At 45.6% G+C, this 27,768-nt stretch overlaps 1 protein-coding gene across 3 annotated transcripts in view; it reads right to left on the reverse strand.

The window, feature by feature from the left end:
* Window positions 1-27,768, reverse strand: part of PALM2AKAP2 (PALM2 and AKAP2 fusion) — a 277,549-nt gene that overhangs the window by 160,323 nt on the left and 89,458 nt on the right. For all 3 annotated transcript variants that reach the window (XM_075488516.1, XM_075488518.1, XM_075488517.1), the window contains exons 4-5: window positions 3,998-4,112; window positions 3,358-3,379 (exon numbers count right to left, since the gene is read on the reverse strand). In XM_075488516.1, coding sequence (XP_075344631.1) covers window positions 3,358-3,379; window positions 3,998-4,112 — 137 coding nt within the window. The remainder of the gene's footprint in view (window positions 1-3,357; window positions 3,380-3,997; window positions 4,113-27,768) is intronic.

A 27,768-nucleotide genomic window follows, 5' to 3' on the forward strand; every position in this document is an offset into this window, starting at 1 on the left:
CCAGTGTTTCACCATCCTCATTGTAAAAAATTTCTTCCATATATCTAGTCTAAATCTACCCTCTTTTAGTTTAAAACCATTACCTCTTGTCCTATCGCAACAGGCTCTACTAAAAAGTTTGTCCCCATCTTTTTTAGAAGCCCCCTTTAAGTATTGAAAGGCCACAGTAAGGTGTCCCCAGAGCCTTCTTTTCTCAGGCTGAACAACCCCAACTCTCTCAGCCTTTCCTCATAGCAGAGGTGTTCCAGCCCCTTGATCATTTTCGTGGCCCTCCTCTGGACCCGCTCCAACAGCTCCATGTCCTTCTTGTGCTGAGGGCTCCAGAGCTGGACGCAGTACTGCAGGTGGGGTCTCACCAGAGCAGAGTAGAGGGGCAGAGTCACCTCCCTTGACCTGCTGGCCACGCTTCTGTTGATGCACACCAGGATATGGGTGGCTTTCTGGGCTGTGAGCGCACATTGCTGGCTCATAGGTAGCAGCCTGTAGTTTGCATACAGGTGGCCAAAGACTGCAGAGGGCAAATTTACCACTGAGGCAAATTCAGCAGTCAAGGGAGTTACATCAGATCTTAATGTGGCTTTTATTTTATATACACATTGACCCATAAACGTACGCACACAAGGAGTAAGAGCTCTCTCCTTTCCATTGTTCATGATGTGCGTGCAGCGTAGCACTACAGCATGCCTGGTTTTGACTGCAGACCTGAGCAGCAACAAATGATGTCATTCCTAGCACCATCTCAGGTCTTGTTTAATGGAGAGCTTGTCAGTGACAAGCCACCAAGGAGCTGGCAGAAGCATGGCTGCAGGTGACAGGGCCTCAGCCCCCAGCCTCAGCATTTCTGCTCTGCTTTCTCTCGTGTGGTGTTCTATGAAGGCAAAGTGTGTTCATACCCTGGAAAACGTGGGATTTGTGTTTATTGTGCCTGGATGACTTCAAGCTCAGAAATGCTCATTGCCAAACACAGCTGTTTTCTGGGAAGGGTGGGAAGGACACAGAGAGTCACTTGACCGGCCACTGGTGCTCACCACCACTTCTCCCTTCCCCTTGCAACCTTCACCTGGACCCCTCTGGGCTCTGAGCTCCCTGTAGTTGTGCTTTCTGCACACTCAAAAGCTCTGTCACCACCATATATATGGCACAAAAACATGCACAGGGACACAGTGACGAGATAAATCACTTTCTGTACCATCATCGCATTTACAATAAAGGGAGGAGTAGACACAGGGCAAACTAATGTGAGATTTATGGACGGGAAGTCTTTCAGGAAGCAGCAGCAATTGAAGAAATTGCCCCAACAGGTTGGTGTTGGTTTGTGTCTGTGTTTTACACAGCCTTCCTGTATTACCATGGCTCTTGCCATTTTCCTCTGCAGCATGTGTTACAGATGGTTGCCAGACAGATGGCTGATCTGCTGCAAGAAAGCAAGTCCTACGTGTTTTTGAAGGAAGGAAAAATCTATGGTACCAAAGTGATAGCAGCTAGCTGTGTACGTGTGTTCTTACTGCTCTGATCAGCTACCCTCACAGACTGTTGTCCCAGAGCAGAAAACAGAGGACCTGCTGCACTTTCACCCTGTGAAGATGTACGATCACGTTGTGCCCACAGCGGGTGGGCTAACAGGACAGCTTGCAGCCTCGGTCATCCCTAGAGGAGCAGAGTACCGTACTGCTTAGAGGATGACTCGCCTCAGCCCACAGGGACCAGCTGCTGAGAGGAAGACACAAGATATGCAAAGCAAGTGGTCTGGAAGAGAAGAGGTACCAGTTAACTTAGCCAATACCCACTGCTCCCTCTGCCTGCACATTTATTCTGGAGGAACTCTCTTCTCTTTGCCATAATTTTGCAGTTTTCTGGTACCTTTCAGAAATCACGAGCTGTCCTTGCTTCTGGCTTAGTCTGTGAGGGAGGGATCCACTGAAAGCAGGCAAAACCTGCAGAGCAGCGAGCGTCCTCTTGAACCCAATGAAATACTATATTGCTACAAGAAAATAGCTCAGGGGAACTACTGCTTCGTATTTGCTAGCTGAGACTTCCTTTGGTTCCCGTTTTATCACAACACATGAAGAGGCAGACCGTGTCTTGCAGGAGTCATAAAAGCTCCTGCGCACTTTGGGTACTAATTCCTGTAGGCACCATTCCTCTTTTGGAAACTTACCAACAACCATGGTGAAACTCTTCATAGGTACAAAATATTTGCCATTCTGGATCTTTATTTACTTTGTGGTAGCAGATTTCAAATGCTCCAGGAGGAAGGAAGAGTAAGTTCTTACCATGGAGCATCCTATCTGGGACTTCTTTTTTTTTTTTTTTTGACAATGGGATTTAAAGTAAAATTTGAATTATATTGCTAACAGAAGTGAAACTTTCTGAACTAGCTCTTTGAGTTAAAAAGAAACCCCTCTTACTAAGTAATATTAATCACCTCAAAAAGACAGCTCCAAGTCAGCTCATAAACTACATATTAAACTTCCATTGTGTCCCAGTGCTTTAATGTTAGGGTCATCCTACATATTCCTCATCTATACTCACAGTACAGTTGGGCATGGCTTTGCCAGCAGCTGGAGGAGCTAGTCTTGACCTCAGTATTTTGAAATTCGTCAGTTCAGAGACATGTGCTGAGAATGAGTGTCTGGAGCACAGATTTATCTGCAGATGGATCAGCGTGATATCCTTCCTGGGTCCTAAGGGTCCTGGAGAGGCACTACAAGGGTCTCTAGCTTCCTGGGAGCCAACCATATTATTTGCTCACTCAGACACCTAAATTTATAGCTTGGTATTTAGACTGATCACACATAGTATGACTGAGTTCATAAACTGAGGTCATAAACTAGGAATTATTACATCCTCATCCACCCATGTGAGGTCTTCCTTCTGTAAGAATCATCACGCAGAGAATATAGTTCATCAGTGAAGTAATCTAATTTTAATAGTTGTTCCTGTATATTAGGAATAGTCCTCATTGTATTTAACTGTTTATGAACAGAGCATGAGCACATACAATGGAGAAGATTGACCACAGAGAGGTGAAAAGGAGTCTGCAGTGCAGGGCTATCGTGGTGAAAGGGGTCAATAACACATAAGTTGTACGATGTCTGTTTTAAGTCATCCATGCTGTTCTTTCCCCTTGTGTGCACATAAGAAGAGGTGGAGCTCCTCCAAAAGAATACTCTTTCACCACAGTAGTGACGTTTGTGCTTGCATTATAGCAATACCAAAGGAAAAGGTAATGGCTCTAGCAATAAATCAGAAGCATACAATGAAGAGAAGAACCCCCACTCTGTAAACCTTTGCAACAAAGCTATAGTAACAACTCTTGTTAAACCCAAAGCTATACAATAATAAAAAGGCACTTACCACCATCCTGGTGTGAGAAACTCTGTGAAGGGAAAAAATAAGATGTTTGGTTAAACCTTTTATGTTTTGGGTGTAATTTGCATGAAGTCTTGATTTTTATGCTAGGCTTCCTTTAATGGTCCTTTGTAATTTTTAAATGGGTAACTGGGAATGTGGCTCCTCAGGTTTAGGTGCCATTAGAGGCTGAGGGAGAGGGACATGGTGTAACTAAAAGCAGAACACTGCTGTTTGTTGCAGGCTGTAATGTTCAGAGGTCGCGTTTGTGGCGAATGCCACTATCTCTGGGTGCCACTGGGAGCAGGGAAGTTTGAGATGCCTTTCAGGATCCTGCTGACATCTTCCAGTGGGGCCAAAAGCTCACATTGTTTCCCTGCAGATAAGCTAGGGAGATAGTCTGTGAAACCCCTCTTCAAAAAAAGCCAGAGTAGGAAGAGGAAATCCAAATAACCCAACCAAAATAGATCTGATGCCTCTATATCTTTCCTAGTCTTGTTCATCCTGGTTTGAGCTACGTGCTCTGTAACTGCCCTCAATCCTCCCATAAGTGCATGACTTATAACTGCTGCTTTCAAACAGTGCTAAGAGTCCACCTTGGTTTCAATCTGTGCCCGAGTGTCTTTTTTTTTTTTTTTTAAAATACCTTTTGCAAGTTGTCGAAGGATTTCTCAGTCTCCTTTAGTTTCTCCAAAATGATTTGTTCTTTGGCAGATATTTGGGATTCCTCACTTTCTAATTTCTGTATTTCTTGCTCCAGCCTGTGGAGGACATACAGACATGCACATACACACAAAAATAAAACATGTAAAAATTATTTCAATGAGCGATAGTTTCCTAGGTATTAATTAGCATTTCAAATCTCATCAGGAACAACTTTCACTCTTGTTATTCACAACTGCTTTCCTAGTGCATGAAGGGCATGTGAATTATTTGTAAAACAGATCTATTTGAAGAAAAACAGTAATTCTCTTATTATCCACTTCTGCAAAAACATGTACAGATTAACTAAAAATATACCTCCGTATCCCTTCACCCCAATTCCTGTAACATCTCTTAGATATGCACTTTCATTTTAGAAATAACAGTATGGGATATACCCATACATATGCAGTAATAGTTAGAGGAATAGGTGTCTTCTAATGCTTCCCTCCTCCAGACAATGAAATTGGAAATAGTTGTTGGGAGATGGCAGTCAACTAGTTCGTTAGGAGTTTCTCTTGAACCAGTACTTTGCCCACGCCTGACAATAACACTTTGGGATATCCATCCGTGCTTTCTACTATTACTGCATGATACTGGGGACCCCAGAGGCTTCAGGTAATAAAATACACAGGCTGCTCAGAAAATGAACTTATTTTGCTAGGCAGTAAGCATTCAGCACTCTCGTTTCTCTTGTTGAGAGCTAAAGTCACTCACTCCTTAAGATGTGTTGATTGTGATTTGGGATACACTTTAATCAGGGTTAGATTCTCCATTACTTTAATTCAAACCTCCTTTTATTGACACGAGCTATGCAGGTGCAGAAATATTCCCTCTTTCTCTCTCGCTATTTTTATGTATACCACCATCTTGATTTTCTTACTTTTGACAAAAAAACCCAAAACCCAAACTAACAAACCTGTAATATGAGCTAAGATGAACACTTTTGAACGGGGATAGTTACCTAAAACTCCCTTTGTCTACAGAAAGAGCTGTAGCTGCTCACAGCTTGTGGGACCATATTTCTTTCAATGCGACAGATCAGCATTGCCCAGTACTTTCGTTACCCACGGCTGCTTGCTCCTGTCTTTCTGCCACCACTTCTCAAGTGAAGGATCAGGGCAGTGATCCAAGCTAAAGGGACACATTTTTGCTCTTTCCCAGCCCTGCTCAGCACAAGAGTTCATGAATGCTTGTTCGATCACAAGGCAGAGGGCAAGGAGAAGGTGACAGTGAGCAGGTAGGGAGGAGGGAGGGAAGGATTGCTCCTTTCAGGGGCTTGACATCTCGAGCTGCTTGTGAAATTCATGTGTCTAAATATAGATGCAAGGGTCTAACTTAAGGCACCCACCTGGGAAATTTTTCCCCACTTTCTAATTGTGCAAGGATGAAAGACGTGCGGCACTTGCTGATAATGCTTTTCATTAGAGAGAGGCAGAAGTGTCACACCCTCAAGTTGTTGCGGATGCAAAAAGGCAGATTTTGCTCTCCTGAAGTATGTGAATACTTAATAGTCTCAAATTAGTGGTGGTTTGTCAAACTGCAGTTTTTCTCTCTTAAAGGCAACCCCCTCATCTCTAAGTTGAAACGGCTTAATTGCAGTGATTTCAATATGAACTGTTAGAAAGTATTGCCCCAATCCACTTAGTGTTTTCTCAAAATTAATATAAAAATTTTAAAAATGCAAAATATTTTGAAACAAAATATTTTGTTTTGCTGAAATGGAACAATTCGATACAAGATGAATTTTCTCCCTTATGTTGTGATTCAGGGAGAAAGCTTTCAAAACATACTGTTTCATCTTGACTTTTCTTCCCAGGAAATACCTGGGAATTTAAAATACCTTCACTAGGTATTTTAAAATATTTTAAAATATTTTAAAATACCTAGTGAAGTGAAAAAATAATTTGTCACTGAGGTCGGCCATTGCCATGCTCCTACTTAACGAATTTAGAAGTCAACAGGCGATGGCTTCCTTTCCTTCCCTATGCCTGGGAACGATTAGTAGACCCACATACATTTATGCCTTGCTGATAAAGACATTTGAAATTTTCTGCTGTGCTGTCTGGTGAAATTACGTTGTGGAGCTGGGTGAGTCGGGGTTTACTGGTATGTCTCTTTCCTTCCCAAGTGAATCACTAAGCAGCATTTTCAGAATACATATTCTGTAGCCTGGTACATTTTGCTCGCTACATGGGATGAGACTGGAAAGTGGGGATGCACAGAAGTCAGCAACAACAAAATACAGGTGAAGAAAGAAGTCCTTTTTCTTTCAAATGAATTGGACATTTGTTGATAATTTATGGCAATGAAAACACTGTGAACATATGTGGTGTAAGGCAACTCATCTGATGTCAGTAAGGTAAGGTTGTAACAAGTAGACTCCTTGTAATTTGGTGTGATCATAAGTGCACCATATTTTTGTGCACCAGCTCAAAACTGTAGAAGGTTTGTCATGAATTGTTTGGTCTTCCAGAGAAAGTTTGCTTCTAATGCATGCACATGTGCACTTGTACATGCACTCCTAGCAATTGACTGGATTTATATTTTCTTACTTTCTGTCTACTTGCTTTTTTGTTTTTATTCATTTACGTGTCTTTTATCCTCCCCTCCTGGTTCACTTCCTCAGTTTCTGCTTCATTCATGCCAGCCTACCCCATTAAAATGAGTTTGGCAGATGCAACATTAGGTTACCCTATTTTGACAATGTCTTGGTTTTTTTTTTTTTCCCCTGAATCCCTTTTTCAGTTCATTTCAGAAGCGATATTAACAGCAACTTACTAAAGAGGAAAGGGATGGAGACAGAGCTGCCAGGATTTAGAAACATGGGTGAAGTTGGTAGGGACACAGATTTCCTATGTGACGCTGACTAAGAATACATACAAACTCATCCCATAGGTGTAAATTGCCCTTTTTCCACTGAAATGGGTGCAGGTGGAATGAGAATCTCCCAGGCTCTGTGTAGAATGGGTCTGAATTCCTAATCATGGCAGGAAAAATATGGATCATTCAGCCAGAATGTGCCTGTTACATAGCACAAGGATCATATACCAAGCATTAGTATCCACAGGAGGTTGCTTTATACCTTGTTGCTCAATTTTATACCACTCCTGTCTGTAGTCTCTAGGCTTAAAGGATGAGGTAATGCTGCTGAGGTACTGAGGTAACAGAAATACTCAAGAGAACAGTTTCCACATGAGCTGTTGTATACGTTCATCAGTAAACCACCTAGGCACTACAGACCTCACTGGAAAATTTGGACCTAGAGTCTTCACCACTTCCTTTGGGCTGCCTTTTTACATAGGGGCCAGCAATGCAAAAATTAAAATCATAATGCAAACCAAATGTTGTTTTGCACCCTTTATTTTTTTAGTGAGCTTCATATCATCAGAATTGCTGAGTGATAAGGAGAACTGCCTGCTTTTTTAGTAACAAGATACAACAGAGACATGCAAATTTGGTCTGAAAAACAAAATGCACTAATATCACATCTGTTTTGAGCAACATGCTGTATAATGGTTTAAACAGTAATAAATCCATTCAGAGTGCACATGTACACGTACATATACAAAGTGCTTCCTGTGTAAACCTGTTAAATATTCAATAATGTCCTTTTCTTCTAGCCCAGTTTAAAAAGGATGTGCCTCAATTGTCATTTGACACCTGGCAAGGAAACCTTATAATTCCCTTGTTCCTGGCTTCTTAGCAGATTTCAGGCTGGTGTTTGAAAGACGGCCACAACAATAAAGCCAATTGAATAAACAACTACAATATCTGGAGTGCTGTAGGGAAAAATAAGAAAGAAAACGGAGATCCAGATGAGGCAGAAGTGGTGTAAGACAGCATGTTCGTATTGCTGCATATTGGCCCAAGCAGTTATCTGATCACTGGGATTTGCTAAACTGTTTATATAAGGAGAAAAAACAGGGCAGGGAGTCTGGAGTTGCTTTAGCATGGGCATGGTTTTTCAGTGGATGTACACAGAGCTCTATTTCCCCAAATATCGCAGAAACAACAGGGACGTTTCGCCACTCAGAAGGCCAAGCCTGCCTTGCTGCTAGTCTGTCTGTCCTGCAGCTTTCTTTAATGGACGGCTGCCATAAGCACCTGAGGATGTAACAGGATTTTCAGGGGGGCTGAGAAGAGCTGCCCGTGTAAGCCAGGTGACTCTCCTGCTCACGTTAATGGTGCTGTCCTGCTATGAAGGAGAAGAAACCACGAAAAGCAGAAGCGATGCTGTCTCTTGGACAGCATTTTGCTGTCGTTTTGAGGCACCCTGATTCCTTGGTTAGTAAGATTACAGGCTTGTAGGATAATTCAGGTGGGAAGTAACCTCAGGAGTTCTCCAGCCCAACCTCCTGCTCAAAGAAGGGTCATCCAGGAGATCAGACCAGTATGCTCATGGCTTCTTCCAGTTGGGGCTTTAAACTCCCCAATGATGGGGGAAAAAATTAAATTTTTAAGGCTACTCACAGGCTTTCAAATCTTTTATAGTCTGTAGCTATCAGATATTATGGCCTGCAAAATTCAGACCAGAACCGTTCCGTACTGCAGGGGAAGGGGATGCACCAGACTGCTAAAGAAATTCTGGTCTGTGTGTTTGGTGGGATTTCGACCCACCCAGGCGGCCACACGAGTGCAGGCAAGGTGGGCAGTGCAGTTTCTGAGAGGACTGGAGGCAGAAACAGCAAATGAATCCTCCTGCAGAGATGCTGGGATCAGGGACCAAAGGAGCTGTCAGGCAGCGCAGAAGACTTTAATTTAGGTGACGAAAAGGGAGTTAGGAAGGGAGATCTAGGAGGTGAAGAGACAGAAGGAGAGGTTTGGTACTGTGGTATGTGTACATGTGCATTTACATTTAGCACTCAGTACCCAGCAAATACTATGTTTGGATATAGGGCTCTATTTTGTGCTCCAGCCTGAAGGTGATGAATGCACTTTCTCTAGGTGAAGGGTTTCCTCTGTTTCCCACGCTAAGATGTTGAAACCCACTGACTTGGGGTGTCCTTTTCCTCTCCGCTGAAAGGCAGAGGCTGTTCTGGCACAAGGTGCCTTTACCTCGACCCCAGGAGGGACCCCGAGCAGGATTCTGCAGGGCACTCACACAGCTGGTGCAGAGTCACACTGCTTTGCAAACAGGAGCACACAAATCCCAAGTAAGCAGAACTATGCCTGAAGAAAACAGCCTCCTCTATCCAGCTAATTAACTCTGGCAGACACATGATTTCTAGAGATACCCACATTTGGCTCAGCAGTGTTTTGTTTTGCAGGGTGGGACGGTAACAGCATTACAAACAGGGAGAACAGCTGCAGGTTTACGGACCAGTTTCTTTAGCCTGTACTAGCTCTGCATGCTGGGTTGCACCTGAGAAATACTCATGTCATTTCTGCAGTGAAGATAGAAATGTAGTAGAAGTTATGTCTGCAGCATACACACTGACATGTCAGTGGAAAAAAGAACATTCATCAGCACTAATAGGGAAAATATACAAGTATTCAGAACTTAAGAGGAAAACAGGAAAGACCTAATCAGAGTAAACACTCTGAGGAAAAGGTGACGGATGCATACATAAAATGGGGGACGGCTCAGCTGTAAACTGATTATTTTGCTATTGCTTGACTGATGCCCTAAATCAACCTGATATGAAAGGCACAAAGAAGACATGGGCCTGTATATCAGTAATTAGTGCCAGGTTTCTCAGAGCTGAACATCCTGAGGTGTTATAGCTGGTATTAAAATGGCAGATTCACAAGCAGAGAACCGCAACAAACCCCTCTCATGCTTACTAAACAGAAAGTTAAACACCAAGTTTAGGGATAACTGGGCTTGCCTGTAGGGATGAAACTGATCTCTGCACAAACTCCGTGCCTGTCTCAAGGATCTTGCCCTCATGAAACTTTTGACCACACAGCAAAACCAGAAACTGAAACTTAACATCCACCCTTCTGCGAGCACAGAGCCATGTGCCTTTTCCCGCAGTGCAAAAGAGCACTGGCAAAAATGCTCCAGCCCATGGGCCTCTCCTTCCCACTTCTTGGTCACTGTAAAGGTTTTTGGGGCAGCAGGGTGCCTGTTAGCTCACCCAGGCTCAGAATAACCTTGGAAAATGAATTTGCAAGGGGAAAGGGAAAGGGTTCCCCCTGCAAGATGTGTAAGTCTTGCCTTTAGGCTCTTTAAACCAGCACAACTGGAGAAGATATGGGGAACTGTACCCTAAATTCCAGTCCAGCACCTCAGCCCTTGGCACGCTTCCTATACCCGTATCAACTGCCAAGCACCAGCAACCTGGCTGTAAACCAACATGCCTAAGAAACTGGAGCATTTACCTACATGCCACAGCTGTGAACAGTGCCCTCCATCTGCTGTAGGGGAGGGGGAAATCACTGGCTAATACTTGGTTTAGTTTCCACATTGGCTTAGTTTTCTTAGCAAACACCGGCAGTTGTGCCAAAGCCAGTTGGACCATTTGTGGATGTCACTGTACATCGATACACAGCCAGTGCTGATGGCAAAAAACCTGCTTGATTTCAGGTCTGTTGCAGGATCTGAAATGGGATTCCAGAGCTGAGTATTTCAATGCCTCTTAGTTTAGTCTTTCTGCAGAGCTCATCCTTTTTAAAGGGCTCACCCTCAAAGAGGAAAGCTGGCAGTGCACATCTTATGATTTCCAAAAGGCTGTTGTTTACAGAGTGCAGCTGATAATCAAGAGCACCAAACTTAATTAGCATCTTTGAAAAGGCAAAACCTCCGTGACTTGAAAGATTGGGAATACATTATCAGCAATCAATGCTTGGAAATGAGATTCAGGCACGATGCTGAATGAGTTGCTCTGGTAATCTATATGAATCTTCCTGAATACACAGGAAGGGAAACCATTCCCTTCGCCAAGCAAAAGCTGCATCCCAACTGATGAACTTGGGAAGAAAGGAAAAACTCTCTACAATTTCCTTTGCTGTTTGAAGTAAATGTGTATACATGCATGCACAGAAAGAGAGCTGTATATTGATATTTTGCATCTGCCAGGTTTAGGACCAGGTTAATCCCTGCTAGGTTAGACAAATCAAGGCCACCAAGTCAAGCAGTGGCCACAGGATTTCTTGAGCTAAACATGATGGGGTGTAAAACCCAACAATCATTACCTTGAGTTAGTAAAACGTTGCCTGCTCCAGGTGTAGGAGGCTTAGTGTCAATGTAACACAAATGCTTTGACCTTAAATTGCAGAACTTACATGATCGAGTCCCTTTCCATGCCAAAGCAACATTGTTTGTATATGTCCTGGTTTTGGCTGGGATAGAGTTAATTTCCTTCCTAGTAGCTGCTATAGTGCTGTGTTTTGGATTTTAGTATGAGAATAATGTTGATAGCACACTGATGTTTTAGTTGTTGCTGAGCAGTGCTTACACTGGTCAAGGGCTTTTCAGCTCCCCCTGCTCTGCCAGGTACACAAGAAGCTGGGAGGGGGCACAGCCAGGACAGCTGACCCCAACTGGCCAAAGGGCTATTCCATACCATATGGCCTCATGCTCAGTATAGAAACTGGGGGGAGCTGGCTGGGGGGCAGCGATCGCTGCTTGGGGACGGGCTGGGCAATGTGCATCACTTGTTTTGTACATCCTTTTATCACCATTATTATTATTATTTTATCTTCCTCTGCTGTCCTATTAAACTGTCTTTATCTCAGTACACAGGCTTTACTTTTTTTTTCTGATTCTCTCCCCAATCCCACTGGGGTGGGGAGAGAGTGAGTGAGTGGCTGTGTGGTGCTTAGTTGCTGACTGGGGTTAAACCACGACAGTGTATTAATTTTTGCCGGTGGTTTGCCTGATGCAATGTTAAATCTCCCAAGCATGGGGACCTTCAGCACTCTCTGGGGTGACTCTTCATCCAACTGGAACCACTTTTCCATGACCTGCTTTTTCTCTATTTTAGAAGAATGTTATCTCATTCCAGTATGATCTCCTCATATCAGCTTAATGCATAACTTCTTGCCCCCACAGAATGTACAGCCTACGCTTGTTTCTGGACTTTTACAAGCCTGAGCCTTCCAGGGCCAAGTTCTTCCAGTCTTCTTCAGAAAGGAGATGTCTCCAGCCTGGGTGATATTGCAACCTTAAAAACTTCCCACTGCCTCAGGAGAGGGCAGATCACTGACTGGAAATCAGTGAATCGCTATGCCTTGGATGCTTGCCCTTACAGCGGAGGAGCACGTGGCTTGACGCTCCTTTGGGAAATGGAAGGGAAAAAAGAAAAAAAAAAGCCCTGGTCTGAACCCAGTCCCCTGGCTAGTGGCCAAAGAGGTGAAAGAGCAAGGAGTCCACTTATTTTTTATGTCTGCTTATACCAGAGTGTATTGATCTGAAAGCTTCCAATTGTGCTCCTGACCCGGCTCCAGGCAGGACCTGGCAGATCTCATCCAGTCCCTTTATTTCCCTGACCAGCCAAGTGAAGACCCTGATAGCTTAACCTGCTCTGGCAGAGTCTGGCTTTTGAATCACACTGCTCTTGGAGCACTTGTGTTTAAAACAAATGGCACAAATGTCCTGGTTTCTTGGCCCAGCCCTGTGAGACGAAAATGGATATTTAGGCTCCTCCTGGTGAAACTGGGTTTTATGTCTCCTCTTCACCATTGCTATTGTTTTCTTCTTCCCTCCCAGCTCAGAGAGAGGACAAGCCTCCTGCCTCTGGAGCCTCTTGGTCCAGTGTCCAAAACATTAAAATAAAGCAAATGAAGTGAGAGCCACAACTGACATAAAAAGCCTGGGCTGCACAAAACCAGACACACAGCTCTCTCTGTCCGGACAGACAGGGAGTTGCACCAGACGATGTACGGGACTTACACTGCAAGTACAGGGATGTATCGTCTGTGATTCATTGTTCGGTACCTGCTGGGATGGCAGGAAAAGGCAGGGAAGATGAAATGGCCATCTGAGAGAGGACACGTGCACTATACTTTGTAATTGGAAAGTAGAGGTGCAAAGACTCGGGGAAGACGCCAAACCCTGCAGAAACGTGCTTGCTCTCCCACAGCTTTAAGTTAATTTGGCAGGACAAGCACCAGGAGAGTTGTCCCTGGGATGCCTGAGGGGGCACAAGAGTACAAGGGACAAACATGCCCATGTGGCTTGCTGCCGTGAAAGCCTCTCCCCCTCCCAAGCTGTGCTTTGCTCCTACCATTGAGGTGTACTTCAGGGGACTGGCCAGGCACTTTGAGAGCAGGAAACAGGCTCCAGAAAAGCCACAATGATTGTGGTGGGACCTGGGGTTGGAGGGCATGTGTTGCAGGACGTGGTCCAGGTGAAGGAGGGTCGCACGTGCAGTTCGCCCCAGCACAAAGTCCCCGTACACAGCAGCACACACCCAGAGACTAGAAAAGCAACACAGGTGCGGCCAGCCCTGTGAAAAACAGTTTGCTGGCACACTGCAGCTATGCACATGAAAATTCATTTAGGTTTAGCAACAGATGCCAGCAGTTCAGCTGTACAGTGGACTGTGTTATTTATATCTTGGGAGAGGTCCAAGAAATAGAGGGAGAGCAATCGGGGGATGACTGTTGAGTGCTCGTTCTTCCGTACTGCAGCAGCGCTGGCTACTGCAGCGTTACCCAAGGTTAGCGTGGATGTACGATCAAAATGAATGTGTGACCTTATGCAGCACCCATACCGCAACCTGCCAAGGAAAGAGGATGTTTTTGTGCAATTCCCATACATACTGGTATACTGGAGATACACATTCAGTTACCTAGCAGCATTTACAGGCAAAGCAGGAAGCCTGGAAAAGCATGTGAGTTTTACCTCCACCTTCTTTCTTAATGAAGGGAAGTAAAAAAACCCCAAATTACTAAAAGTATTTGCCCTGAAGAGATTTCAGAATCCCATGTACAAACTGGGAATACACTTTTTGTCCCTGATTTACAATGTTAGCTGAGAGATGAGCTGCTAGGGGTCATGGGGGGGCTCAGGGCAGGCATGAGCCAGGCAAAGCTGCCCCGCAGAAAAGGACCTGGGTGTGTTGGTCAATAGCCAGCTGAATATGAGCCAGCAGTGTGCCCAGGTGGCCAAGAAGGCCAACAGCATCCTGGCTTGTATCAGAACTAGTGTGGCCAGCAGGACTAGGGCAGTGATCATGCCCCTGTACTGGGCACTGGTGAGGCCGCACCTCGAATACTGTGTTCAGTTTTGGGCCTCCCACTACAAGAGAGACATCGAGGGGCTGGAGCGTGTCCAGAGAAGGGCAACGAAGCTGGTGAAGGGTCTGGAGCACAAGGCTGATGGGGAGCGGCTGAGGGAGCTGGGGTTGTTTAGGCTGGAGAAAAGGAGGCTGAGGGGAGACCTTATCGCTCTCTACAACTACCTGAAAGGAGGTTGTAGAGAGGTGGGGTTGGTCTCTTCTCCCAAGTAACAAGTGATAGGACAAGAGGAAATGGCCTCAGGTTGTTCCAGGGGAGGTTTAGATTGGATATTAGGAAAAATTTCTTCACCAAAAGGGTTGTCAAGCACTGGACCAGGCTGCCCAGGGAAGTGGTGGAGTCACTGTCCCTGCGGGTATTTAAAAGCTGTGTAGATGTGGTGCTTAGGGAGATGGTTTAACGGTGGACTTGGCAGTGCTAGGTTAACAGTTGGACTCGATGACCGTAAAGGTCTTTTTCCAACCTAAACGATTCTGTGATTCTATGATTCCATGACACCACATTTACACCCGTCGGTTGCAGCAGAATGGCCATGAGGATACCCTAGCAGCCAGCTGCTGCAAGGTGGGCCCTGTAACCTCCAGGTTAAGTGGCTGTCCACAGCAGAAACTTCAGACAGAGACCAACTGTTCATTTTCTATGCTTATTGAAAATTACAGCTGCTTCTGGAGGGGTGCAGCAGAAACGCAATAAACTCCTGCAAGCTCGGAGTGCAAGCAGTGCTGCATTGAAAAGCAAAACACATGGGAGGCTGGGTTTAAAGGTAGCGCCGTTAGCTATGGCTGGAGCGGGTGCATTGTCTTCTGCCTGGACCTCAGGTCACTGCAGCTCTTTCCTCAACCTTGTGCTGTGGCCTCCTGCCCTTGGACTGCGAGACCTGGGGAGGTCCTCTCTTGCTCCTGTCTGCTCTTCCCAGGGAGCTGACGAGGGTCTTGCCCAGCGAGTCTTGCAGAGAGCAGTGCTCCTGTCCCTCTTGGTCCCCTGGGGCCACTGCAGTGAAGGGCAGGGGCAGAGGGGACAGCGCAAGAGAAGCGCCTGGCAGAGCTCCAGGACATCAGGACATCAGCTCTGATGGTGACCCAGAGTAGTGTTTGGGGACTTGGTGATGCTTGTCTCCTCCTCCGCAGTGGAGCTCTCCTGTACCTGAAGTGCCTGCAGGACACGCTCAGGCAGCAAGTGAACTGATCGCAGTTATTTCTGTGGAGCACAAGAGTCAAGAGCAGACACTGGATGGTGCCTTAGAAGCATGACAGGTTTTCCCAACTTGCCCTGAATCCAGCTTTGCTCTCTGGAGCTGCTCAGCCCTGACTCCTTTGCTCTGATTTGAATGTTTCTTCCAGCATCTGCCATCCCTCCAACCTTGTCAATCAGCTGTAGCTGCATGCTTGGACCAGAGACAAGTGTTGCTGTGACTTGTGCTCAGTTTCAGGTAACCAGAGACCTACAGGTTCCCTTGATTTAAGCTATCTCCTCAGCCCCAGCACACTGGTACTGTTTTCTGCTAATACAGTGCAGAAGACCAGAAGACAGGGAAACATGTTCTAAACCAGCCTTGTCCATCTCCTTTTTCTTTGTTTTTCTCCACCTGTTCTCTTTCCTCTTCTACCTCCTCTTCCTGCTGCTTGCTGCATCCTCTCTCACTCCTGTGCTGCCATTCCTGGTGGATCCCGTCTCTTCATCGCCCTTCCCCGTGCCCAAGCCTGTCCTTCTGAAACCTCCTGGCCCCTCCTGCCTCCCTGCGACTCCCCTGCTCCTCGCAGCCAGTCTCCACTCATTACTTCTCCAGTCATATAACTTCCTTTCCTGTTAAAACATTATCCCCACGTGTACTTAGTGTCCTTTATCTTTTTCTCCTCCTTTTTTCCTCACGTAAACCAAGGGCATTAACTTTTGGCCGTTCAACCAACATTCGTATCTGCGGGCTGGCTCTCTTCTCACCTTCACTAAAGGTTGTGCTCCTCAGTAAAGAGGTCTTCAGAGCCCAGGGGATCATGCTTCACAGGGGACCAAGACCCTTTCCAGCTTCTAGGATGAAGCATGCGTGCAGCTTTAGAGCTTCTATAAATGTCATAGAAAAGGGAAAATCTAAGCATCAGCTGCAGCTGATGGGAACAGCCACACTTCAAAGGAGGGAGTCCATGTGTACTCACACTGCACAGTGTTATATATTAGATATATGCGTTATAACATATTTTATATTATTATATATATGTAACATAACATATAGTATGTTATATAGCTATAATTCCCTAAAAATTATCACTCACCTTCTGGTGCATTTCTGCTTGTCATAACCACTGGGAAATGAAGATAAGGGCTACACAAATGCTGCCATTGGTGTTGAAAGATGCCTGACTGTGCTACCAGCAGTGGACATCTTGTTAGTACAATGCAATTTTCAGCCTTTGTATAGGAGAACTGACACCTAAAAAGGCCGGGGCAAAAGTCTATAAGTCCACCAGAGTGGAAAAAGTTAATGGGTTTCCGAGACACCTGGTAATACTTTTTCCCCTGCGTCTTTCCCTGGGCTGTGTCTGCGGCTCTTTTGCTCAGAGAAGAGTGAATGCAGAGGGACGATGAAGCAAGGGCCATGAGCCCGGGCAGTGCCCAGCAGTCCCTGGGCTGTGCTGCTCCGCAGCTCTGACTGCCCGGGGTGAAGCAGTGACGTGGGGTGTGCTTTACTCAGCCCCTCCGTGGGGATGCTCAGAAAAGCCATTTCAACAGTGCCGTACAAATACCAGCAAAGATACATATGTCCAAACTTTCTGAGGAAAAAGAAAGTCTGGCAGAAAGCCTGCCGTTTTACAGAGCTAGCAACTGACCTAATGAAAGGACTTTCTCTGTAGCCAATCTATATACAACAGACCAAAGCATGTGTTGCTGGTTTTTCCCTACTGTGAAACATAATTTCTTCTGAATTTTTTTCTGAACTGCATTTTTCCTCTCTTGCTCAGCTTGTAGTGACAATTCTTTCCACTTCTCTTGGGCCAAAGATTGTTTTTTTTTTAATCTCAGGGTTATAAATATTTTTGATGTAAATATTATTCTTCATCTGATGTACCTGGATTGCCTGGAATGGATGCTAATACAACATAGCAGTGGTTACATCAGTATTTGCTTCTTTCTCTGCAGTGCCACATGGCTCTTAGCAAACTCAAGATCTTTGTTAAGATAAACAGTAGAGCTGTGAAAAAAAAAAATCACGGACAATTATGATTTTCTGGCTGCGTTGATAAGATGCAGAAGTCCTTTATTGCCATGAATAGGTGCACCGAAGTTGCACTCTGGAACTCATTGCAAGTGTTGTATTTCTTCTGAAGAAATTATTTGAAATGATACACTGAGCTACAGTGTAACATCTCTGGTCTTAACTGTTCACACAAGGTGTCTAGCTAAACACCATCACCAAAAAGCACAGTATTATCAGCCTACTATAATGCCCATGCAAGCCAAGGAGAAGATTAAGGGATGTTTAAGGAATGTATATAATAGCCGTTAATATATGTGTTAGATAGGTCCAAGCCTAACCAGGAATATCTGAGAGCACACCTGAAAATGCTCCGATTTGTGGATTTGCCCTAATACAAATGTATGTAGATATGTGCACATTGAGTGAAAGACAAGCTTTTTCCCGGTGCAGGCTGCCTTTTTTTTTTCCCTCATTGGTATTTCTTGCCTTCCTTGAATTCCTGCACAGGTTATTTCCACACCAGACTCCAGCTGGCTTCTTCCTCTGCTGAGGCAGAGCACTGTCTCCATCCAAAGTCAATGTCAGCTTGTTCCCTGCTGCTCACAAACCACTCCTTGCAGGTTTCCCATTTGGGATGCTTTGAATCCCTCCCTGCCCCCATCATGTGTGACTTTTAGCAATTTAGGAGCACATGCTCCTTCATATGGCAATCCGATCATCACTGAAAAGGTGCTGCAGCTATTTACTAGAAAAGCAGTGTTGACAAAGATAGCAATCATGGGCTAGAGTTGTCCGTTTTATCGCTGCTGTAGCCTCCAGCAAATTACTTTGCCTCCACTTCCCCATCTTGATCCAATACATTTTGCCAATCCTATACAGTCTAATCATATGTCAGACCATGCTTATCCCTAGTAGATCTGTTAGCTGGTATTATTAATTATAGATACTCACTATACATGCGAGGTTTTTATGATTTTGGTTTGACTTGACTCAGATTTGCTGCTAATGACTGCATGGGCTTTGTAATGGACTTCTGGTGGAAACAAGGCATTATCTATTTGCTTTCTGCAGTGGTGGCTTAAAATGTGCTGTTTCAAGGAACATGGTGCTTACAAGCTTACTTGTTGGCATCAGAAGTAAGTGCTGCCCAGCACCCAGCACTCTGACCTAAGGTATCCCCTGCGACGGATTGAATATAGTCTGAGAATATTACTAAAAATGAAAATGAGCCCCAGAGAATTCAGGCTGTTACACTGAAAATGTGAAAACCCAAACAAAAGTATCATAATTGGTGTGATGACACCTCCTCTGCATCCTGGCTGTCACGTGGCTGTTAAAGCACAACTGCCTTACTACCATGCAAAACTGCAGCTTACAGGGATCCCATCTGCCTCCCTCGGACCTTTTTTAGCAAACCCTTCCTTGCCTTTTGTGTTGTGCTTTAGCCACGACTGCCTGAACCTGTAAGTGCCCTCAGAAGCCCCTGACAAAGGAGGTAGATGGGTATGTGCAGCTGACAGTCAGTGTGCTTCAGGCACTGCGCTTTATTAGGTCCCTTTAAAAACTCCCTGTATTATGTGCCCCTCAGAAATACACAAATGCATTCCCCTGCACTGCTTGCCAAGAGCGACTTGGACGGCAGGGACAGAAAAAGAGCAGCAGGGCAGGAAGGGGAACACCCAGTACGAGCTGTAACTTGTTTTGTTTGTTTCTTGATGCAAACAGTTTCTTGGATTTGAGCTTTGTGAATCTGTCCTCTGCTGCCATTCACTTACAGGAACTCACAGTCCATTTTTCCAGGGTGAAGGCTGACGCGAGGCAAGGAATGTGTCCCATGGGAACAGACAGACTCTCCACCGGGAGCAATGCGGGATGCACCAAGCTGCTGCCGCCCTGAGCATGATGATGGCAGCGTCCCGATCCCGCTTCATCCATCTGATCTACCTTAGAGCTTTTGTGTTGTGTTTGTTTATTTATTTGTGCTTGGCAGCAAGGGTGCCCGTGTCCCAGAAAGCATTGGAACAAACGCGGCTTCACTGGGACAAGTTTTGTCCTGGTGGGATAACTCCAGGGTTACCCGAAGTGCTCCTGCCGCGGCAAATCAAGCCAATCAGGAAGCCCCCAGAAACGTGGGCTGTGCTTGGTTTGTTGTTTCCACCCTTAGACATTTCCTGCCATTGTTCTTGTCATTTTCTCTGGGTGTCCACCGGCCTGGTGGGTGGTGCTGCTACCGCCGGCAAGGGTTTTTGGGGAGGCTGCTGATCCTCTTGGGCACATGGAGAGCTCTGTGCCGTTCCTTTCACAGACTCCCAGCACAAATTTCCAGCATACAAGTGCAGGGAAGGTGGGGCTGTGGTGGTAACTGCAACCCAGTGAACAAAGCAAAGTGCCTTTTCCCACTGGCCGTGCTCAGCCAGGCAAGAATGAAATCATACCATAAAATGATGAATGAATTTTAGCTCAAGAAATTGCTTACCACCCCAGGAGAAGCAGAAGGTGGGTGGGTGGAAGCAGCAGGTCCACAGCACCCTGGGATTCATTGAGAGCTGTAGAAAGCTGAGCAAATACTGACTGTACTCTAGAAACTGACTGCTCTAGCTTTATCTCTACCATCCAGAGCCTGTTTTTTTCTTGCCAGGAGTACAGGAGGTCACCTACAACGGCCTAACCCCATCACACCATTAGAGGACCCGAGGAGCTATAACCATCCAGGCCCCCCAGGGACAATGCCCATATCTCCTTTTTTATTCTCTGGGTTTCACAGTTATGTTTTTTCTTCCATCAGATGCATCTCATGAGTCTCTACCTGCAGTGGGAAGGACTGAGATAAGCTGGGTGCTGCACTCCCCATGCTCCAGTCCCAGCTGGAATTCATAGCAAACCAGTTCCTAGACCTCCACCACTTGCTCAGGTGATCACGAGCACATCTTTGGTTTTCATCTACAGCGTAAGACAACGTCCTGCGCTGTGGAGAAATTGTGAGACTGAATTTGTGCTCGGACAGCATCTGTAATTCTGCAGAGAGATCCCTAGAAGTATGGTGTCGTTTCTGAGCTGTACTGGTGAATAGAGCCAGCTACACAGCTGTGTGAATGAAGAAACGACCAGGAAAAATTGCTGTTGGGGCTTACTTTTCCAGCCCTTTGCTCCACATTACCTAACATCAGCCACACCTGAGTCATTGCTGTCTGATCCCTCATGGTGCTGGAGTGTGAATTAAAAAAAGGAGAGTGAGTTTATTAATACGACAATGCCCTTCTTTTTATTTTCCACAACGGATCATAAGTCCCCCTTACTGCCTCATGGAAAATTGGAACGAGGCATGATTTTAGTTGTGGGAAGCTGCAAAGTTTGTCTTGACTTTGCACTGCGTGTTTGTGGTTGGAGTCAGCTGACGGCTTCCTGCCTGCGTGGGTCTCGGAAGGGTGAAATTCTTGACCCCTGGACTTCCCAAGAGCTGCAGAACTTCCAAGTCGGGATAAAGCAGGCATCTGGGCTGATTTGCTTCAGGGGAGGAAAAACCAGCCAGTAGAGCACCTGCAGCCCAGGATGGGTTAGAAAAGGGGTTATTTTCCTTTTTAACAGAACCTTTAAAAGCATGCCAGGGTCTACGTTTTGATGGTTGGCCTGCAGCTGGCCACAGGGCATAGCAGAGAGGTGGCATGGGACTGCATTTCTGAGGATGTATATCATAGAGGAGAACCTTCAAAGCCATCTAGCAGCGTGGTAACCCCCTACTTTCTAATAAATTACTTCGCACTCAGTTCATTATTATTCCTGCAGCAAGCTGAGGAAAGCCAAGCATAGCCTGATGGGTTCTTGGCTATGATCCTGGGGAGGTGCTGGCTGGTCGCGAGGAGCTGGTTCGCCTTCTGTGGTTTCAGTGGATCCCATGACTATGCAAAACATCCTCCCAGGGGTCTCCTCGCCTGTGCGAACAATCTCTATGCCTGCAACGGTGGTACTGAGCGATGGGGTAGCAAGGGGAGATGGTCCATGTCACACCTCTGGAAATTCCTGCTATGTAACTAGGGAAGAGACTAAAGTTTTGCAGGACTTCCCTAAAGTCTAAACGGTTTATTTTGTCTGGTTTTGAGTCTCAGTGCTCAAGGATCCTGGCCTGGAGAAAACCTCAGCTGAGTCTTGGCAAACCCGTGAACATTCTTGCTTTTACCTGTACGATCGACCCCCTCGCCTCCTTTCTGTGCCCACTATGACTTTTATGTTGATATTTGAACAAAGCATTCAAGTAAAGTAAGTTCTTGTAAGAATGGGCAATAATAAATACGAGACCATTGTGAAAATCTGCTCAGGTTTACATCACTGACAGAACATTTTCATGTCTAAAATTTCACAACAGCATGAGACTGGGGGCAAAGGCTTCACAGACGCCTATATTATTGAGAAGACTATGTCTCGTTTCCCAGTTTACTTCATGTAGGTAAGTGTGTATACCCTAAGGGAGTGAGAAGTTAAGAAATTACAGATCAGTTTTTACGTTACAAAAGGTGCAAGTAGGCACCTTCAGGGATTTACAAAAAAGCTTAAAAGTGATAGAGGTGCTCTTGAAAATGGGATAGTTTGTGTCCTGCAATTTCTGTGCCAATAGGTGTATAGTTATGAACGCTTTTCCAGCTTTATTGTTTAAAGGGACTTCATCTATGGATGTTTGTGGTAGTGTTTATGGTAGAAGAGATAGGGAAGTAGATGACAGAGCAGTACTCAAAGCCTTGAATTTAAACAAGAGAGAGAAACAGGCATTAAACTGTAGGTGTGTATGTAGTTCCACTGGTTTGAATAGACAAACTGATACGCTTGGATGTAAGCACACGTTGAAGTGTCTCTCTGACTCAAGGCTTAAAACATTGATCTGCAGAAGACAGCTCAAAAGTAGGAAAGTTGTCCCAGTGCTTTGGAACGGGCAGACTAAAAATGAAATTAAACTAAAAAGGTGTTATTTGAAATAAGGCATAGAAACTAAGAGCAGCAACAATATTCTGGGAGCTGGAACAGCATCAGCTGCATTACGAGTACCACTAGATGAGGGCAGTTGGAAGTGCAGGCTGCTGAGATGACTGGCCAAAGGGCTGGCAGGTTATTCACTAAGCACCAGATGGACACCACCAACTGTCTAAATGCTTTCTCCCTCATTTGTAATTGGCCTCATTTGTGGCTGAGCTCCCTGGTTCTGCCTGCGGTTCTCAGCTCTGCTGTTGGCAGCCCCCTTGGTGTACACCCTGCAGCCAGCGTGCAAGCTCCCATCAGCATGACAGTCCCTGAAGGAGCTGCGGGTTTGCTGGTCGTGCCCTACTCTAACAAAATCTGTCTCATTAGCGGTGTGAAACACCCACGGCACCATTTCTTTCTACTCTCCTCTGCTTTTTTCATTTTTTTGTCTACTCGTATTCATGTCAGTTGTTGTGATCAGTCACAAAGAGGCATTTTGTGATGTTCGTGCAGGACTGTTAATATTTGCCACCTTACGCTATGTTAACGCCGGTAAGTAGCAACAGTCTAAAGATGCAGCTTTGTGCCCAAGCCAGCCTTGCCTGTAAGCATCCCTGGCTTCTCCCTGGCTATCCAAACCCAAACTGAGTGCTCTTGTGGCCTTCTGGCTATAGGGCTGCTCTGGTCTCTGCTTGTTGCCCCACTGCATGCCTCCTGCTGTGTGTCTGGGACTTGTAGCATCAAGGTCAGAAAGTCCTCTTGCAGAAAGTCCTCCTGCATTTCCTTGTTTCTGCCTTCTTCACTGGCATGTCCTCTTTGGGAAGTACCAAAGTCTTAAGGCCTAGAAGTCCTTGAAAAGCTCCATGTGATGCAAGGGAACCCGAGAATGACCTTGTGCTGAGCTCCAAAAACTCTGTGTGGATTGATTTGTAGAAGGACATGAACCACAGTTTAGATGGGGAAATGTGAGTTGCCTGGTTTGGACTAATTTTACACGGCTTGACGTTTGAACCTACAGATGACAGGAACACCTACTTGCCTTGGAAAGGCTGGTCATGCAACAACTGCCAGTGTGAAGGCTCAGCCCAGGAGGTGGTTGCTGTCCCACACAGAGCTTGGTGGGTGCGCTGGTGTTGCAGAGGATGGCTCCTGCCTGGCCCCGCAGCACAGCTCTCACCGTCATGTTTTCACAGCATTATTTCTGCCTATGGTTGGCTCAAGTGGGTGCCATTGAGACAGAGAGTAGAAACTGTTTCCAAAGGTACCAGGCAAACGGCCTCACCACTGCTTTCCTGGTGTTACAGTCAGGTGGGAAAGAAAGCAGAAGGGTGCTGCTGCTTTTGAACAGGTTGGTACAACTGCAAGCGTGAAGAGGTCCAACACTCAGCAAAAAACAAGATGCAGGACAAAGGAGGAGAGTCGTTTTCTCCAACAGCACACCAGCAAGGGCTGGGGAGAGGCATGTTCAATTTATCACCTCCATGGACATGATGTAGGTGATAATGGATGGATTCTTTTCACCCAGAAACACAGGTCTACCTTTGGCAGTTTGTCCAGCTAACCTGTCAGCCGAGAGCCAGCAGGTGACTTGGTGTATCCTGTCTGTGGCCGCTTAATCCTCCGGGAAGGTGGCTGAGGTTGTGCTTTACCCCACACTTGCAGAGGGCTGGTAGTGGGCTGTGGCTCATTACCATGGCTCATCTGGAAGATGGTAAGGTGATGCACTCTGGTAACTTGACTGTGACTTCAAGCTCTTCTTCTCTTTCTGTTTCAAACTCCTATCCCTGAAATCAGTATTGCAGTAAATACCTGCTTGACAGGAGTGCTCTCAAAGACTGTGGCCAGGGGGACCAAGAAAATACCACAGATAGATGCAACTTTTTAATAGAGTGCTAAATGTCGAGTATATCTTGCACAGCCCATAGCTATTTTCTCTTTTCTCATTTCCCCTTAGCCCTCCCTCATGAATTTCTCCTTTGCTGACCCTTGGCTCTTCCCATAACGGATTGTGTGGAGTCGCATATCACAGTGTAGGAAATGCTAGTTTAGCAGAGTTTTGTCCCCTAATAAAAATAATACAACAAAACTTCAGATGTACACGCTAAATATACCTCAATGGACCTAGGGGGCACTGCAGAATGTCCCCAAATGCTAACCTTCACTTTGTGCTCCTGCACCAGTTTGCACAAAGAGAGTATTATCATGAAGGTCACATACTAGCTTCCCTTTCTGCTTCCCATTCCTGCTGCGTGCTATGTGGCTTGCTTTGGTAATCGGAAAGGATTGCTCTGCAGAGAGACCACCGCTGCCCAGGGGACAGAAACAGGTCTACCACAGCGGTGAAGAATCAAGGAGAGGGGTCCAGGTCCAGCTATTAAAAAACCAGGAAAATAATAATTAAACGATCCCTGTCAGTGCATGCATAAACAGATTTTACACGGTGGGCTGCCGGAGGAAGAGCTTCTCTGCAGTGTAGGGGGCCATCTAGTGAGCTCGGGCATTACAACAGCTCTGCTTTCTCCATCGCACTCTTTGTCCTGCTGTCCCCGAGACAAGACTTCGCACACTAGCTGCCAGCAAGGTACACACCCACACACTTTAACAATATTTTCCACTGCAAGGTGAAAGGAGGAAGGCTGCTGCAGGAGGGGACAAGATGACAGCAGAAAGGGCATGGCTGATGCCAGGGAGCTTGGCGCGCTGGGTTTCCGTGGGAAGTCGGAAACCCAGCTGGGCTGGCAGTGGAAAGGCAGTGTCCTCAGCTGCAGAGCTGGTGATGACAAAGGGAACTAGGGAACTGCTCAGCCAGAGGGTGCCGCAGCAACTGGGGCGGTGATAAAACCTTGTGAGGAGCAATGAGACATGGGCTCCTCAATATTTTGAGGTGGTTTCCCTGACAAACACCTGGTGAGGGGCAAGGCAATGGGAAAGTGATATACGTGTTAATAATTTCAAGACCTCAGAGAACTGATGGTTGTATTTTGCATGATGCTGGACTGATAGTCCTGGAAGGGAAACTGCTGCAATGCAAAGCATTATACCCACAAAGTCCTGTCACCACGCTTCACCTCTGAGCAGACCGGGCTGATTGCCTGGGGATGAACATGCAACCAGCCGCGCTGCCCCTTCACTCTCCTACCTCTCCTGTGAGGCTGCCAGATTATAAGAGCAACAATAAACATCGGGAGATATTGGTAGCTTTTTGTGGCTGCTCAGAGAGCCTTCAAACATATCTGAACCTATGGCTGACTCCAACACCTACAGCCAGCATCATGCTGTTCTGGTACAAACTATGCTTGTTCAGCCAGGGGAGCAACACCGGGAACGTGAGCATGGGGAGGGTATCTGAGCATTTCAGGTGCCAGCTCATGACTCCTGACTTCCCAGTGACACTTTCCATTTTCAGGATAGACACAAACATTTTTAAGCAAGTTTGTTGTGTTGCATTAGCGGTACTGCAGAAAACTGGAAGGGAAAGTTTGGAAGGTCCTCATCTAGCGAACGTCAGTTTAATCTCATTGAATGCTGGGAGCCAGGGTGAGCACACAGTCCCCTAGTTTATCTACCTTCAGGAGAATGAACGCACTCATTTCCTTATCTCTTGAACACTTATTTGACCTGTTTGGACCTGCCTCAAGGGTGAACTCTTCATGTCTACCACCCTGTCTCTGGAACACCTGTAAACCTGGAACATGGTAATTGTAACAATGACAAACTGTTCCACATTCTCCTGAATTGTCATTGAAGCCTTGACCTGCAAATGTTAGGATACCAAATTAGCTTTCAGCATGTCATTATTAGTCCCAGTGAATATGAGTGTACACATCTGGAAGCATTTGTTATTTCAATATGTGTCTGTGTCTGTTTACACAGGCTAGGGACAGGAGAAACAAAATATAATTAGCTTCGTAGCCCTGCAGCCCAGTAAATACAGTATTGCCATTGCTAGTATGGGTCCCAAGCTTTGCAATAGCTTTGCAAGGCCCTTAGGACTTGTCAGGCTCTGTCTATACTCGCCTCATTTGTCTTACTTCTGTGCATGTTTCTATAATCACATGATGTCGCTACTATTTTCAGACAGCATTGCCAAGCAGTTTTTTCTGTAGAAAGAAATATTCATGACCCCCCTGTAGTGATTCGGTGCAGAGGAAGATGGGCTTGATGCCACAGCTGAAGCCTGGAAAGAGGGACACCGGGTGCTGCGAAGAGGAGGGTGGGGTGGGATGACAAGAGATGGGGCACAGGCTGGCCCTGGAGACCCCATGGCGATGAGCACATTCACAATGGTCAGATAAAGACATGCAGACCTAGAGCTGGACAAAACCGCTTTAGGAGCAACGAAGAGACCACAGAACAGGGATCTGTAATACACTCCATCTAAAGCAAATTTGTATCTGACATGGAATTACAGACCCATGACAAAAGACCAAGGTATAACGGGTGTTAGAAAATATACACAAATTGCCTCAAGTGGACTCAAAACTGAGGAGAAGGAAACCATCAATACCTACATCCCATTCCTCCTGACAAAGGGAAGAAACCCTCGCCATCAACATAGTATTTGCCCTGATAAGGAGCTTGAGACGCTGATGACTTGCCATATCTTTTATCTCTCTGCAGGACTGATCCAAAGGGGTTGTGGAAGAGTGACTGTAAGAGCAGAGAAAGGGGCAGGTACTAGGAAGGCATAACACGTGCAACTATTATTCTGGAGACTTTTTATGTAATACTTTTCCTTTTCCCCTCCTATAAACACTTTGACTGAGACTAAAAATAATTCTGCTGTTAGATTGGTGGGACTTAGATTGCCCTAACAATAAATTCTTAGTTTTGCATAAAAAGTGTGCTTATTTTCATCATAAGAAGTTTTTGAGTGCAACTTCATCACATTGTAGGTGGGAGATGGAGATCTATCTACTTCCCAGCTCAGTGCCTTAAGCACTGGACTGCCTTTCTTGTTTTTTTTTTGTGATCAGATGCACTCTGGGGAGAATCTTGAGAAGAGTCTTTTTTCAAGGGCTAATTTCTCCACAGCTAATTTAAGGACAGAAATAATTTTCTAGGCCTCAAATTTAAATTTGTTTAAAAAGATTCCCAACTGCTGTAATAATAGAACAACATGTGTGAGTTTAATATTATTAATTGTGACAGCAAAAGACCAGACCACACTGAAATGCCAGTTTTGGATCAAGGTTGGGTTGCTGTGTCTAGGCTGCTAAACTAGAAGATTAGGAAATAGGTGCAGGATGGTGCCAGTGGGTAGAGGAGGAGGAAACTGGTAGGTGTTGCATAAAAATAGAAAGCTTTTCAGGAGAAAGACAAAATAGAGCTTTTTACTATAGTTGACTTAAAAACACCCATTTGTTCTTTTTATAGATTATGTACTGTTT

The sequence above is a fragment of the Mycteria americana genome, chromosome Z, assembly GCF_035582795.1.
Source record: "Mycteria americana isolate JAX WOST 10 ecotype Jacksonville Zoo and Gardens chromosome Z, USCA_MyAme_1.0, whole genome shotgun sequence".
Lineage (NCBI taxonomy): Eukaryota > Metazoa > Chordata > Aves > Ciconiiformes > Ciconiidae > Mycteria > Mycteria americana.